General features: G+C 42.2%; 1 protein-coding gene across 2 annotated transcripts in view; it reads left to right on the forward strand.

Moving 5' to 3' along the window:
- LOC122847086 (zinc finger protein 703-like) overlaps positions 1–16,250 on the forward strand; it is an 81,397-nt gene extending 65,147 nt beyond the window's left edge. The window contains exons 1-2 of one of the 2 annotated variants that reach the window (XM_044144440.1): positions 11,067–11,824; positions 13,433–16,250. In XM_044144440.1, coding sequence (XP_044000375.1) covers positions 11,582–11,824; positions 13,433–14,962 — 1,773 coding nt within the window. In that variant the 5' untranslated portion in view covers positions 11,067–11,581 and the 3' untranslated portion in view covers positions 14,963–16,250. Of the gene's footprint in view, positions 1–11,066; positions 11,825–13,432 lie in introns of those variants that run through there. The other variant, XM_044144441.1, reaches the window with a different exon arrangement.
- Positions 16,251–16,535: the final 285 nt, after the last annotated feature.

Here is a 16,535-nt window from a genome sequence, read left to right on the forward strand (position 1 = left end):
GCGGATCGATGTGTGACATGGGTCCAGGGCTCTGTTACAGCTAACCGCTTTTTCTTTGATTTTATAGACAGATTCAGGATTAATGGGGATCCAGGTTCAGAGCAATTGACTGCTGCGTTCCCCTTTTTAACACAAGAATTTCTATTCTTTCTCAAAAGACTAAGAAAAAACCACGAAGGAAGCGCTCAGCAGATATAATGTTACCGTACCTGTAATATTTTAACAGTTTAAGAAAGAAAAGTTACCACTTTACTCTAAATAGTTCTCTAAATAAATTATTGGCTCACCCGACCAAATCATTGAGTTTATGCGTTTTGATCACTTCCGAGACCACAGTCGTATAAAATCCAACACCTTGGGATGCAGAACTGATTGACACCAGAAACTCAGTTAATCCCAACGTCAAGCAATGAGAGGAAGCCAGCTCAGCAAAAAACTGCAGATATTAAGTTCCATTGCTTCCACAGTCACATTAGTTTAGTGCAGAGAGGATGATGATGATGATGATGATGATGATGATGATGATGGCTTTTCAGGAGTCGGGCTCTTCTGCTTGATTCCAGTCAGACTCTTAAAGTTGAAGCGTAATCAATTTTCCAGACATGCAGTATCATTTTACAGCGCAATCAAGTAACTATGTTGTATTCAGTTGTTCTAAAGATTATGTATATGTCAAGCATAACATAATAGAAATTTGACTTTGCAATTTGACGCCTTGAAATTGGCCTCCGTCTCTTTAAGAATCTTCTACTTCACCCCTCAGCACATCACCACAATAGAGTTTATCGATTAAGCCGTTCAATCGTTCTGGGAGGGTTGCACTGAGAAGTAGTTGGTATGATGAGCTCAGCAGATTCACGCTTTCACCAGGTATTCTCTCACTGCTGCTGCCGCTAGTCTAGAGAAGCTGAGTGGAGACGACTCGGTCAAATGTTCAGAGAAGTTGATATTACATCATCTTGGACAGTTCGTGCTCTTGACTGTGTCTGAGGATTTGCCTCTTTCTGCTTCTGCACAAGCAAGGTCTATAAAGACATGGATCACTGACTTTTCCATTTAACTATCACCGGAAAACGGCAGGATAGTTTGATGATGTCACAGGGATCCTGATCCTCGGCCAATGGGGTTTGCTTCACACAGGTTTGAATTCTGAGATCTGTTTTTGTTTAACCAGTTTTTTTTTTTTTTTATTCCTGCCATGCAGCCAGCAATGTGAAGCTACACATGCTCCTTTAGTCCTGTAAGGCCAAGACAAACCGATCTGACGGAAAATCGGGTCGGATGATGCAAGCAGCAATTGTAACCTGCTAAAGTTGCCGGGGCCCCACAGACCGCTAGCGATTCACCTGCAACTGTGTCGCTGATTGTCTGTCTTGATCAGAACCACCGAGCAACTTGACGGGAATGTAAAGAGAGCAACAGGAAAGTGAGAAGTGAAACCAGCAGATGAAACTTTGACTTACAAAAAAGAAAAAGCAGTTTACTTACCTATAGTACGAGCTCAGAAGTACAGACACCATGAACGAATGAAACGGTGATCTAGTGTGAGCTTGTTCCAGCAGTGTTCGCTTGTGTTTATGCTGGCAGGATTTCCAGTACGTACTCTTTTGTGAATACTCGATCTCACGAGTCACGTGGTCTGACCGTTGAGTTGGATCTTGTATGTCGGTAAAAAAATAGGTTGTGTGAGGAATCGAACGCAAGCGTCTTAACCTTAACACAGGCTAAACTAAAACACCCTGGTCATGGATTTGCACAGATGGATGCTAAGGCTACGCTAAAGCCGCTAAAGAAGCTGCCCTTTTTCCTCTGGACAAAAACATGCCCCTTTGAAATCTTGTTTTTTTTCTCTTTTTTTTAGTGTATAGAGTATGACGGCATATGGCCATTTATTTGAAATAGCTATACATTGCATGATGGTCAAGTTGTAGTTGTAAAACAAAGGCAGCCAGCGGTTTCATGTGCCGCCCATGGTGTCCCTCTTTCTTCCCCGCCCTGAAAAGTGTGTATTACTTCTGGTGTGGCAGTAAATAAATGCCAGGTGGCTCTTGTTAATGGCATTTACAAGACACGGGGTAGCGGTGGAAAACGTGCTCTTGATGATCAAAACTACTTTCCACATAATCATTCGTGCTCCAGATGCCAGCGTACATTGGATCCCAAACGTACGAGCAAATCAACCCAGAAACGGTTCACCAGACAGAAAATCAACCTCCTTTCACGGATGTCAGTCCCCAGACGGAAATCCTGTTCAAAACCTGAGTGACTATTGGCTGCAGCTAGTTTTACAAAGAATCAAGAACAGTAGTTGTGCCGTTTGTGTAAGATGTAATGAATGCTTTTTTTAAAAAAACCTGAAGTTGCACTTCAGGAGGAATCCTTTAAAACTGACAGGCTGTAAATGCACCACGATGTCAGCGAACGCACCGTTTCTTTTAGTAAGGAAGCGTGCAGAAATGCTATCTGTAATTTCCACGCTGCTTTTTAAGTTCGCTCTCTTCTGCTTAGAAATTAAAACTTAAAGGAACTATAAAATGTCGCTGCAAAGAACAGTTTGCTCAATATCCACTCCCCACCACGAAGAAAGAATCAATTTAATAAATGCAAGTTAATGTTAGTTGCTGACTTTACTCTTAATTGCAGTTTCTGCTCGGAGACGTCCAGGAACAATCGGTCGCAATGTTACTTGGGTCATTCTAATCCATGTAGAAACAGTTTAGTGCAAATGAATAAGATCACAAGATAAATACCCTGAGAAACGTGAGAAGCTTGACATCCATTTTAGAACTGCTGCAAACACAAAGGGAGATCGATGGTAAATGATTACATGGCATAAGGGAGCAATGGGAAGGTTTGTTTAGCGCCTCCAGGGCTCCGCAGTCACAATCAATTTCCCTGAAAACGTCAAGTAAAGGTCCCCTAGATCGCTAACATTGCCTTAAGAGTGCATGTCAAACAGCCGCTTTAAAAGAGCGAATGTCAAATATTTCAATGCACAGTTTGGCTACGATAAAGACAATCCAACCCAGCTGGTTTCACGGTTCAAATGTGGCAAAAATGAACACTTTGACTGAGTTCCAACCCCAAAGATGGTTTTGTAAAGTCACAAACAAAACTCAAAAACAGAGTGTTGCATTTTTTTTTAGGGGTGGGGCTAATATAGCAGAAGATTTTAATCAAATTATGCACAGTGACGCAGTTGGTAGAGCTGTTGCCTTGCAGCAAGAAGGTTCTGGGTTCGATTCCCGGCTCGGGGTCTTTCTGCATGGAGTTTGCATGTTCTCCCTGTGCATGGTGGGTTCTCTCCGGGTTCTCCGGCTTCCTCCCACAGTCCAAAAACATGACTGTCAGGTTAATTGGTCTCTCTAAATTCTCCCTAGGTGTGAGTGAGTGTGTGAATGGTTGTTTGTCTTGTAAGTCTTTGTGTTGCCCTGCGACAGACTGGCGACCTGTCCAGGGTGAACCCCGCCTCTCGCCCGGGACGCAGCTGGAGAGAAACCAGCAACCCTCCTGACCCCATTAGGGAAGAAGGGTGTAAGAAAATGGATGGATGGATGGATGGATTTTAATCAAATTAGCTTTTGGCTAAACAGCCAAAGCTGTGAATGCTATAAAAAAAAAAAATTATGTTCACTTAAAATACATTCCTGTCCTTCCTGGAAGTGATGTCGCAGAAGCAGCTCTTTTGTTAGCTTTACGAGGGGTTGTACTTAGTCACAGATATAGTTTGTCTTTTAATATTTAGGACGGAAAGAACATCAAGGGACAAAGGTGTGTAATCAGTTTGGTCTCCCAAACATCAGAACAGCACAAACAGGAACTCTCCTTAAAGCAAAAACAGAGCAGCTTTCTCTCCCAACAAACCAGCAAATGTCTGTGGGAATAAATTATTTTATTTAGAAACCAGAATACCTACATGCATAGCGAGGACGGACATTTCAGACTAGCTGAAGTTTTAGTAAACCCAGAGGAAAAACTGGTGGTAGATATTTTCTAAGGCTGACAAAAATCTGATGAACACGTGAGAAACCAGAGCTTCGTTTTGTGCTTTACTTCGTACGGAGAGTCTGGCTTCTCTGCTGTTGAGAAGCGATTACTTCCAGGAGGCGTGGCCTCTGTTTAAGTTTTAAATGTCACCCATTCGCTAACATTGGCTCATGACGAAAATAATCCGCCAGACTATGAGGCTTACTGGGTCTTGTCTGCATCATAAATAATCATCCTCCTCTGCGAAAAGAGAAGTGTTGAGCCGAACAAGATGGCTGCTAATGTTAATTTGATATTTTGCGGCGTGGCTAACGGGGACCAAAAGGCTTTGTTCACTTCCTCTTTTGCCATTACCAAAACTACAGACTGCAATTCTAAAACAGTGCAGAAAATCGTTGTTCACAGTTTCTTCTTCTGTTTGCTGATTGACCCAGTAGGAATTCTGAGGAATTCAGGTCAATGAAAGAAATCCGATATGGAGCAGTGACAAGAGATTAGAATTGCACAGGAAGGCAATGGCTACGCTGGTTACGGAGAGATACAGAACCTACAAAAGTGTTCAAACCCCTTAAATGTGGGAAAAAAAGTAACTTAAAATAAAAAATTTAAAATTCCAGTTAGAACCAGAAACCTCAAACTATTTTTTTTAGGATTTAATTGTTATTTTATTGTACAATATTGTGAATATTATGCAACTTCTTAGAGGCTGCAAAATATCTGAGACTGGGGCACAGGTTCACCTTCCAGCTGGACAATGACACTAAATATACACAGCCGCAGCTACGATGGACTGCTCAAGATCAATTCGTTTTACATAATGGCCTAGACAAAGTCCAGATTTAAATCCAAATGAGAATCTGTTGGATAAAAGGTGGGTCTACAAAGTGTTGGATCGTGGGGACTGAATATAAATACCCTGCCCACTTGTCCGGTTTTTATTTTATTTGCATTTCCCATTGTGTAAGTCCATCACATAAAACCCAAGTACAACGCATTAACATTTGTGGTGTGAATACTTTTACGAGGAACTGGATGAATCATGGTGTGCACTAGAGGTGGTCCAGACATTTCAGTGACAAAAGGTTAAACGGTTTTGATTTAATCTTCAATTAGGACAGAAAATCTTCGCTGACGCAGCGTTTTTACTGGCCATCAGCCGACACCTGCGGCTTGTTGATGCAAGATCTTCAGGGGGAAAAGGCAAAAAAAATAAAAAATCCTGAAGAGTGTCAAAAAGCAGATTCCATGTCAGATGAAATTTCACTGAGCCACGCAGTTCGTTGTGATTGCTGGATGGCAGCCTGATCGCTCTGGATCGTTCCACCCACACATGCAAACTACCTCTACGGTGTGTGTGTGTGTGTGTGTGTGTGTGGGTCGGCGAAATGCCTTCTACAGAGGACGAGTGAGCCGTCACATGATCATTAAACAAATCCCAAGGACGAGGAAGAGCATGGTGGTATTTAAATATACTGCCTTTTGCAATTATTTTTGAATGATATATTTGCAAGATAGTGTGATTAAAATGCACGGCACGGACACATTTCTTTATTTATTAGTATTAGTATTTATTTTAATGGGTGGATTTAGCGTGTTGTAAATTTACAGTGTCTATTTTATATTTTCATTACATTTGTTGCTTCTCTTTCTTGATGATGTGCAAATCAATAATTTGAACTTTGAAGGTTATTAGATTTTTGCTTCATTACACCAACAAGCTCACTCACGTTAACTTAGGCTTTTCAATTATAGTGCAAGACAAAGTGTACAATCACGTAGCTTCTTACAAACTTTTACTATGGAGCAATACGACATGGTATAGAAGAACTTCAATGGTTTTTGCCTCAGTTTTAATTGAACAAGCAAAAACAAGCTGTAAAAAAGCTACTTGGTTTGAGTTGCTTCATTTTAACTGCATTTCAAAAGCCAAAAGGAAAAAAAAAAAAGGAACACAGTGTCCATCTGATGAGAGCAAACGGTGATATATTGTCGCAGCAGGAGAGGTTCAGAACGGCGTCTTAAATTTCGCTTTATTGTTTCGTCACGTGTCGATAAGGGAATGACAGGAAATAAATTGAGCAACAACAGGAAGCGGCGATCGCTCACAACCACTTTGCCGGTGCTTGTTAATGACCAACTTCAAGGCAAGTCATGAAAAAGTTAAAGACAAGAGCTCTATTGTTTATCGTGACCCCTTTCTTTGTATTTGACCTTCCCTGGCTTTTCATGTACTCCTCCTCTTTTCCTTTCTCCGACTGTAATCCTTCATTCTGAGGGAATCCACACGTGTGCCATTTCCAGGAGTTCCCAAACTACAAATGTGATGCAATAAAATAAAATAAGTCTTCTACTTCCTAGATTTTGATAAAAATAAATTAGGGAGTTTTAAAAGAATGCTTTCATCTATTCAGTAAAACATTCATTCAAACCCACCTGTTCCATTTGAAAACATGAACTTACTCAGCACCAACAACTGACAATTAGTATAGAGATTCCTGAAAATGAGTCGTGTTTAATTTCCTTCAGCAGTCTGAACTTTTACTTGGCCACTCCAAATCTTAATTACAGTTTTCAGGCATCCAGAGTTAGACTTGCTTTACATTATTACTGCTGCATAACCCACGTTCCAATTTCCAACCCATGGCAACTTCGAAAAAACTACGCAATTTCTGAAAAGTTTTTTATCTAGGAAGAAGTGGGGTTTTTTATTAGCTATATATTGAAATAGATGTATTTAACAAAACTGAAATGGAAACCCTTTTATTGCATCGCAGGAGTCACGTGATCAACAGCTGGCTGTTACTACTGCCGAAAACGACAAAGAAGACGACAGGAAGTGATAGGAGGATGATGATTTGTTTTGCACAGTGTGCAGCTGGCACAACCAAAGTTTTCACAGCCTCACAGAGTTCATAAAAAGTTGTGTGTCTTTCTAATGTAGCTCTTTTGTAAAATCACAGACTACTATTTCCCCAAAACACTGCATACTTCGCAGCTCCCAATACAAGGGGCCGTCTCCTCTGATGTCTCATAGATGAGGGTTAACACCATGCCCGAATTACGTATGCATTGAATTTAAGCGTCTTTGTTGTTATTTATGCTTATTCATGTGTGATTGTGATTTCATGTCTCATCTAATGGAAACACTGCAATCGCAAAATCGTGTTTTGTCAACATGAGCAAAACATAGACAAAGATTTGCGCACATTCGTAACGGAAACGCAGTGGAACAATTTCTGTTTCCTGACGGTGTCTGGTTGGTTCGGATAGATTATTTGGATCTTGCAGACCTGGTAATATATGTCCACATTTTTCCTGTTTGTTATTGTTTAAGGACTTCCTGTCCACCTCTCATGTCGCAGTCCTGTTTTCTTGCACCCCAGCCGCCGTTGTTGTCTCCGCCGTTGTTGTCTCCGCCGTTGTTGTCTCCTCGGAGCTGCAGACTGTGACCTTGTTTCCTGATTAGATGCGGCTCCCACTGCCTGCCTCCTATCACATGGGCGACATTGATGGATGGCTGTAAGCAGCCCCTCTGCTGTTTGGGACTAGAGGTCAAGGCACCAGTTACACTAACCTAATGTTGTTGTTTTCGGGGTTTCACCAACCTAATGCTTATTTCAGCTCATTAACAAGACCGGTGGTGAGTTGGGAAAGGCAGTTCTCTTAGTTACAACCATCATCTCAAAAAGGGATCCTGCTTTTACATAAGTATTTATTTATCTCCCCCTCGCTTTATGCTTACAAGTCATTGCTTTTGAAGATTAGGGAAAACCACGCACCAACGTCTTGCCAGCTAACTCGCATTATGCAGCCGTTTGCCCACAGGTTATGAGGGATTAGGACTGATTTCGCACTCAATTGATGCCGCAGAAGGGTTGAGAGAATCAAAGCCCCGCAGACGCGGGCTATTTTGGGCTGCTGCTAATAGTTCTTGTCAGGCGTAATTTTTAAGTACTTTAACCAATTCATTGTATAATTGGGTTAGCAAAATTAGCTCATTGCGAAGTCAGACTGCAGCCGGTAATGCAATAAAGTTATTAACATTCCAGATTTATGTAACCATTAATATAGAGGTAATCTGTCTTTATCGCATTTTTCTTTACTGGTAAAAAAGGCAGAAATTAATTTTAAAAATTTGTCTTCTGTGACTTGCTCTGGTTACTCAAAGGATTTATATTTTTTTTTCTTCTTTGTGGTTTAAATCAGTTTTGAAAAGAGAGACCTAAAATAAAAGCTTATTTAAAACAAATAGTAAAATACCAGCTTGTAGAAAATAGAACTTTAAATGGTTTACAGTGTTTTGCAAAAGTTTTCATATTCCTTAAGCTTCTTTTTTTTTTTTTGCATTTTGTTAAGCTACAGCCATAAATCTCAACGTATTTTATTTGGACTTTATGCCAACACAAACACAAATTAGCAAACGGTCCCTGCTTTTTAGATTTTATTTTTATAAATAAGACGTTGAAAATGTTTTGGGAATACAGTTAATCCCAAAATCATTCATGCAAATGTTTAATTTGAAAAGTATTTTTATTGAACCAAGAAGTTCATTCCTGCTATATTACACCGGCATTTCTCCAAAAACAATAGCACAACATAAGGAGTGTCAGTTAAAACACAAACATATCTGGTTTTATTTGTGTTTTCTGGCATGTCAGGAATCTTTATCAGCAGAAGCTAAAGGGTGATGAGCGTTTTGCATGTTTCCTGGTATTTCTGTTGGATAATCTCCACGGATAAACTTACTATAAATCAGTATATTCATATAAATACGTTCGGGCTTCGGTGAATGTGTTTAATACGCCGTGAGTCAAAACTTAAGTATGTGTGGACATAAACCTTCAAGTCTTACCGTAGAGTTTCATTTTAATTTAGCCCTGACGTTTTGACTGCGTCATTCTGACACATGAATTGAAATCTATTTTTGATCTCAACCACTCCAGCCACCTGCGCGTTGTAAACGCACGAACACGCCCAATTACAAATGATGGCATTATGTCCTACGGATGATGGTGTCAACTTCTGCAGAAGGCCACTAATGGCCTTTTTATCCAAATCAGGTGTGTGGCAACGAGAAAACGATTTAACGGCTGGTCAACCCTGCGGTTGAGGACCTCTGCCTATGGCTTCTGGCAAACTTTAAATAAAACTTCTTGTTGCCTTTTTTTTGTCTCTCTAGCCACTATACTTCTCCTTTCACTGTTTGGTTGTAGCTTTTTTTTTCTAGTAACAACTTTGTCGCAATTTTACACTTACCCCCATAGATGAGGTGAAAAAGTTTTAGAATTTAATCAGCCAGGAAGAAAAACACAACAGAGGCTACACCTCACCAGCTATTGGGAACCGTTTGTTGTAACATACGAGCATCTGGCCTTGTAAACTTTATTAGTGTTTGCCCATCCAGGACCCGATCTGCTCGCTGAAAACACTGCAAGATGGCTCATGTGACTTGTTTTCCACAGCTCGCCGTGTCCTCTGCACAGTTTGGGCTCACAAAGAAGAATTTCTGTTTCATGAGAGGTTTGGGAACGGCGTCGGAACGCACTCGGCACGCCGGTGAAAGTCCCCGCGTTCTCCATTCCTCTCTGACGCGCACAAGGTTTGATTGTGAAAGACGTTGGCTGTACTTTTGGTTTCACAACGGGAGGTTTGATGGACACTCAGCCTGATGATGTACAAATATACATCATCAGGCCAACATCCAAAAAAAAGATGTTCTGCACTCTTTGGTGTAGTAAGATATATTTTCTAGCATAACTGACGAGCATTTTGCTTGCAGACTGTCAATATTTCTCTTCCCAGCAGTCATTTTTCATGAGCCGTTGAAACCGGATTGTTCAAAACTCTTTGAAGAAGCCTAATCTTGAATCCCCAAGAATAAATATACTGAAAAGGCAGCATATCTTTTTAATGCTTTCCAAAAAAAAAAAAAAAGCATTTGACCTTCCCAGAGCACCAACACTGCATTGGTGAAGGTTTTGAATGACATATGTCCCAATGTTACATCAGAAACTCATGTCTTGGTTTTACTGGATCCCAGTGATGCTTTCACTCTTGGGGTACCTCAAGGCTCCGTTCTCGGGGCCATTTTTATTCAGCATTGATATTATGCCACTCGTTCAGAATCCAGTGCTCCAACTTCTCAGGCAGTTTGTATGCTGATGATGTACAAGTTTCCTTTCAGAAAAGACAGAAGTCAGGCGTCGCCGTTAACTCATTCCCAAATATTAGTAATTAAATTAGCCGACTGCTACCTTACAAGGCTTTGGGAATAAATGGCTTCCTAACAAAACAAGGCTCGGAGAAATTGTCCCCTGTTATTACATTCAGTGGGTTCAAATTTTGAAATCATGTCTTCTAAAAAAACCCCATCTTATTCATGTTGTCCTTCCTGTTTTTAAAGTGTATTTCATGTTTTTGATGTATTGGTCATTCTTAAGACATACCTGGGCTTACTGTTAGTAAGTTTTGCGTTAGCGTCACATTCTGATGTAGGAATCCAAACACAGGGGCTTATGAGACTGTCAGTCCGTCCATCAAGATCTCTTAGCCTGCCATGTTGTCTAACAAGTTCTAGTTGAGTGACGTCTTGTACAAACGCTGTACGCATATAGAAACGATATCCAGGGTGGCCTGTTGAGCTAACTGGAAGCTGTAAAATTTTCTGATTTGACAAACAAAATTAGTAGAAGAAATAAGATAAACAATATTACAGAGTAGAAACTTGACACAATGTTTACTTTGATGGTTAAAACAAAGTGAAACCTGAGCTCAGTTTTTTTTTATTCAGTTTTTCTCAGTGATATTTTAACAATGTTTTTTAGACAGTTTTTAATTCTGTTTCCTAGGGTTTAAAATTTATATTGAAAATTTGTATTTGTGCTAAAAACACATTTTTGCTAAAAACACATCTTTCTTCCTTTTTCTTTCTTCTTTTCTTATTTCTTTCTGTCAAAGAATATATATATATATATATATATATATATATATATGAACACAAATATATATATATATATATATATATATATATATATATATATATATATATATATATATATATATATATGAATTGTCACCTTGTGCGCGGATTAGGCTCCGCCTCTTACGCGCGCTCTCCCCGCCCAGCTCATTCCTGATGCGGACAGACAGCGGCTGCTGCGCCTCCAAGTTCGCCCGTCGTGATCAGAGAGCCGCAGAAGTCCGGCCGGAGCGCACGCACTGGACCAGGTCTTCTCCAACCTTGGACTCTACGATCTTTTCTCGCTTCCATCGAAAAAAACAACAACTGAGCTGCATGTTTTATTTTCTTAAACTTGTGTTTGTTTGTTTGTTTGTTTGTTTGTTTTCTCACGGATCTATATTTCAAGTTGGATACATGAATATGCTTCCTACTAAGTAGCGCACCGGGACCGGGGCGTCTTTTTCTCTGTCCTCCGGGACATTTGAGGGACTCCTCTCGCTGCCTTTCTGCTTGGATTTCTTTTACACGAAACATCTCGTGAGGTGTGGTGTCGGGGGCCGGTCAGGGGGGGAGTGGGGGGGGGGAGGAAACTATCACGCGCATCTCCTCCCGAAAGCACCGGCTTTATCTCCAATGAAATATCAGCCTTCGGGACCAGCTGCGGATCGAGTTAGTGAGCGGATCGAACTCAGCGACACCACCGAGTCCAAGAGGTCTCGCCCCGGCGCCGCGGTCTCACTGCTGACCCCTCTGGACCCTCTACGGCAGGCGAAGCGGCTTCCCATCCGGCTGATCAAGATGTTGACGGCGCACACCGGACACTTGCTCCATCCGGAATATTTACAGCCTCTGACGTCCGCGCCAGTGAGCATCGAGGTATTTATTGACTTTTTATGATTTACAGATGGTCGCTTTGAACTGCAAGCCTTTGTGTGGTTTCGCGGCGGCGATGAGGAAATTGATTTCGGAGAAAGGAAATTGAGAAATAGTCTTTGTTGCTGTTGCTGTTTTGTTTTTATCCAGAATGAATACTTCTATTGTAACTGAGTTGCAGTAAAAGTATAAAAACGAAAAAGGTTCCGTGGTTTTGAAGATAACCACAAGTTTACGTACCTTGAAAAAGCAAATAAAACTCACTGGATTAATCGACTGTCTGCCGATTTGCAGCTGATGCAAATTCACTTTTACCCCCAAAACACTGGAGGTTAACCTTTGTCTTTACTCAGTCCAGAAAAAAGACATGTAAATGTAACTTTTTTTTTTTTTTAAGCCCAAAGCCCCTGTCCAATTGTCGCCCAGCTAATCATTCCATCAACGCCATCCACCTTTAAGCCACATTAGACCGCTCTATATCAGGGTCTTATTATTTTACTTTGCAGCTGCGTGGTCATGTTGTTTAGATGGCTGGTCAAGTTTTTTTGTGTGTGTGTAGTTTCAATAAAATGCTGCTTGGGGGAGGGGGTCTGGGTCAGTGTTGAAACAAAATAAACATCACAGCCAGGGCTTGATTGAAGATAATGTGGGGCCCCTGGGCAACAACCCGTTTCTGTGCCCCATAACAAACACACATAAATTACTTTAGATGGATCAACTTCAAAGTTCTGTTTTTCCTTCTTTTCTTTTTTTTAGTGTATCCATTTGCGTCTGTTTCAAAAGGAGTTTGTCAGAAACAGCGGCATCAAGTCTAAAAATGTCCAATAAAGTATTTTCAGCAGCTGTGCCAGGCGTGAAAGTGTCAGAAGGAGAAAAAACAGAAATAAAGAATGCATGGAGCCTGTTCCAAAAGATGATTGTTGTGACGTCGTCTTATCTACGTAAACATTCCACATATTAAAGCACTTCCTAGTGGTCTTGACTCGTACATATTTTGGGAAAGTAAACAAATTCTGAATTTGCAATAATTTCATTCATCTAAACAAGGGGGGGAGAGCGGCTCTAAAGTCTTAAGGCCCAGTTTGTTGTTGCTAAAGTCTGGACCAGAACGCAGATTTTTTTCCAGTCAGCAGAGAAGTCTGCAAATGTCAGATGATGTTTGAATTAAAAGCTGAAGAGCAAATGTCTAATGCAAAGAAATGTGTTGTTCAAAGTTTTAAAATATCCTTTGGCATCTAGGAAACTACATCTGTTGCTTCTCTATTTTTTGAACATTACTTTAAAGACCAGTTTGTCATTACGTGATAGCTACAGCCATATTTGTAAGCATAGAGAAACGCTTAAGACCTTAAAAGATGAGGTAATTTGGACCCGACAAGCTTTTCACCCTTTACACAGTCCTACACTGACTCCGTGTGCGCTTTTATGAGGTTCTTTTTTTGTGTGTGGTTTTGGGAACTGATGGTCTGACAAGACAACACGCCTTTCCCCGTGACATCTGCCATGCTCCTCCTGAGTTGCTGGAGGGTTAAGAGATTTAAGCCACAATATTTTATATGAAACTAAAGTTCTCCTACTCATAATAACCCAAATCTCGTGCTTCTTTTGTAGCTGGATGCTAAGAAGAGTCCACTGGCCCTGCTGGCTCAGACCTGCTCTCAAATTGGTAAACCGGACCCTCCTTCTTCCTCCAAGCTCGGCTCCTCCTGCAGCCCGGGGGACAAAGAATCCAGCAGTCGGTCGTCGTCCTCCAGCCTGAAGCTGGGGGAGCACCGCCCTTCTCTGGAGGACAAATCTAGCTTTAAACCCTACAACAAAAGCAACGTAGACTGTCGCAGGGATGGTGTTACCAGCAGCTCCAGCGGTGACAAAGTTGGATTCAGGGTACCGAGCAGCAGTAGCTCAACCACTAATGGGAATTCAACCAGCGGCCAGCAGCCCTATCCATCTCACGCTTCTTCGCCTGGCTCCAGAGGCACCAGCACCCCCCCAGGACAGGCTCAGCAGCATCAGCATCACAAACAGAGCCAGTCTCCTGGTGGACAGCCGGCCTCGCAGTCCCAAACTCTTACCTCTGAACCCGGACGCGAGCAGAGCAGCCCCAGCAGCACTTCCACTAGTAATAACCACAGCAATCCAAAAAAAGACGCCGACGGGAGCAAGGCGAGCGCAGACAGCCCGCACCACGCGAACTCCAGCCACGTCCGGGCGAGCACAAACTGCAGCAACAGCAGCTCAGACGGCGGCTCCAACCAGGACGTCGGCGGTAGAGCTGAGGCCACCCAGCCTAGCCTCGGCCCTGGACACGTCACGCCCATCTCTCCTTACAAAAACAGCCAGCCACTCTTCCCCTTACCCTCTTCCAACATGGCCTATCATGGATCTGTCATGGGGGGTTACGCGGGCTACCCATCCCAGTTCCTCCCAGGGTTGGACCCGTCCAAAACAAGCCTGAGCATGGGAGGAAAACACACGAGTTCCAGCCCTCTGACGGGCGCCTCCCCGCCGTCCTTCATGCAGGGCCTTTGCAGGGACCCTTACTGTCTAAGCTACCCTGGTGTGTCTCATCTCGGCAGTAGCAACTGCAACTCCTGCATCCACGACCCTTCCTCCACCCTAAAGTCAAGCTTTCCCATGGTGTACTCCTCCCACCCGCTTCACTCCCTCCACCAAAGCTCTTTGTCGTCCAGCGTGTCCCCCTCCCTGTCTCATCCCCTTTACACGTACGGCTTTATGCTACCTAATGACCCCCACCCTCACGCCTGCAACTGGGTGTCCGCTGGAGGGCCTTGCGACAAGCGCTTTGCCACCTCAGATGAACTCCTGGCTCACCTTCGCACTCACACGGCTCTGCCTGTGGGGATGGACAGTAAGCTGCTCTCCGTTTCCTCGTCTGGACCCGCATCCTGCCACTTGCACCTCCCACACCAGAGCAGCCCGGGCTCCCTCCCCAGCTCTCTGTCGCTCAGGGCTCCCCCCAGCCTGGGCTTAGCTCGCTATCACCCCTACAGTAAGGTCCATCTCCCCTCTGGGCCTTCCTCCATCTCCCTGCACTCTCTGCCCACCACTGGCCCTTACTATCCCCACTACACTCTCTACAGTCAAAGACTTGGATCTGCATCAGCTCTTGGATACCAATAGAACACCATGTACTTATGTGTTTCTCAGAGTAGTTTGACATTTTGGGGATTAATCATGTTTGCTTTCTTGCAGAGAGCGTGGGTGAGAAGCTTAAAATGGCTCCCGTGCACTTCTTCGATGTGCAATTATTATGAGCAATTAGCTTAGCTTAGCACAGTACCTGGAAAAGTGGTTACACTAGCTGTCCTGGCTTCAGCTGCTCTCTGAATCTCACGTGAAATGTTGTCCGAAAGGAATAATTCAGCTGAAGCAGTAATTTGTAGTTTTCAAACAACTTTGTGAAGAAGTTCTGAACCAACTGATGGAAATGTTAGATGATGTTTCTACTTTGACTTGTAAAATTGCTCATTTCTGCTTATTTTGCCCAATTTTGTTGTTTTCAGATTTAAAAAAAACAAACATATTTGAACATATTCAGCAGAGCTGAGCTGTTTACATAGTCAAGCTAGCTGTTTGCCTCTTTCTGAGCTAAGCTAACTGGTTGCAGCTTTGTAGCTAGCTGGTCGGGAAAACAACACCTTGCTCTGCCAGAAAGTCAATAACTACATTCCCCAAAATGTTTTACTTTAAGATGAATTGTGACAACTTGCTGCTTCTTCTGAATTCAGAAATAACTTGGAGACACTTTTCTCTGTACTTAAAAGCATCTCCGCTGTCGGTTTGAACTTTTATCCAGAAGATTCCTAATAACATTTCCCTTTCCAAATTCAAAGGGCAATGCAGGCCTTCTGTTTTTGCACATTGCAAGAGACTTGACTACCCTGAGGTGATCTACCGCTCTGTGCTATTCTGGAAATTGATGGTTGTGCATAAAAGCTTTCAGCAAACAGTGATGATTTAGGAAAGAAAAAAGCTAGTGTGTGAGGGCTGGCTGCAGCCTCTGGCTTCAGTTGCCTTCTCCCTGCAGGAGGCGCATGAAAGCCTGAAACGGCACACACATTTAACCGGCCCAATGTTTGGCTTTGATTCCTCATGCTTCTTCCCGCTGATCACGTTTATTTATCTCCTTTTACAGTAATGTGAGCGGACGTGTTGGAAAGGTGTTAAAACTGTGTCTTAACACTTTCGATTGAATGAATGTTAAAATCACATCTTGTTCTCAGCTTTTTGATTGTTTTTTTTTGTTTGTTTGATTTTTTTTAATTGTGATTTCCTCAACAAAATGAATAAAACTGATGATAAATGATATTTTTTTGTAATATTGGAACACCCCATGGTGGGGCCTCGAGGGTGATGTGGTGAAATGGGAGCTCATATTTTGGTAAATAAACCACACTGAAGATGTGCATTCTGTTGTTTTCATTTCTGGTTTGAATCAGTTGAACTGGCAGGCTAGACCAGCCAGGGTATTTGAATTAAATGTCTTGCAAGTTCATAAGAAGATTTTGGCATCTTCAATTATCTTAATAATCTGGATTAGTTGGAACTGGACATTAGTCCTAAAAAGGCCGAGACTAAAACGTTTTTCTACCTTCTTGTAACACCTCAGATCTCAAAAGCAGTGCAGTTCCTTGAGTAAATGCAATTTTGTAAATCTTTAATATTGTCTGGATATTTCCATTTGCAGGATCTT

Source organism: Gambusia affinis, linkage group LG17 (genome assembly GCF_019740435.1).
Source record: "Gambusia affinis linkage group LG17, SWU_Gaff_1.0, whole genome shotgun sequence".
NCBI classification, from domain to species: domain Eukaryota; kingdom Metazoa; phylum Chordata; class Actinopteri; order Cyprinodontiformes; family Poeciliidae; genus Gambusia; species Gambusia affinis.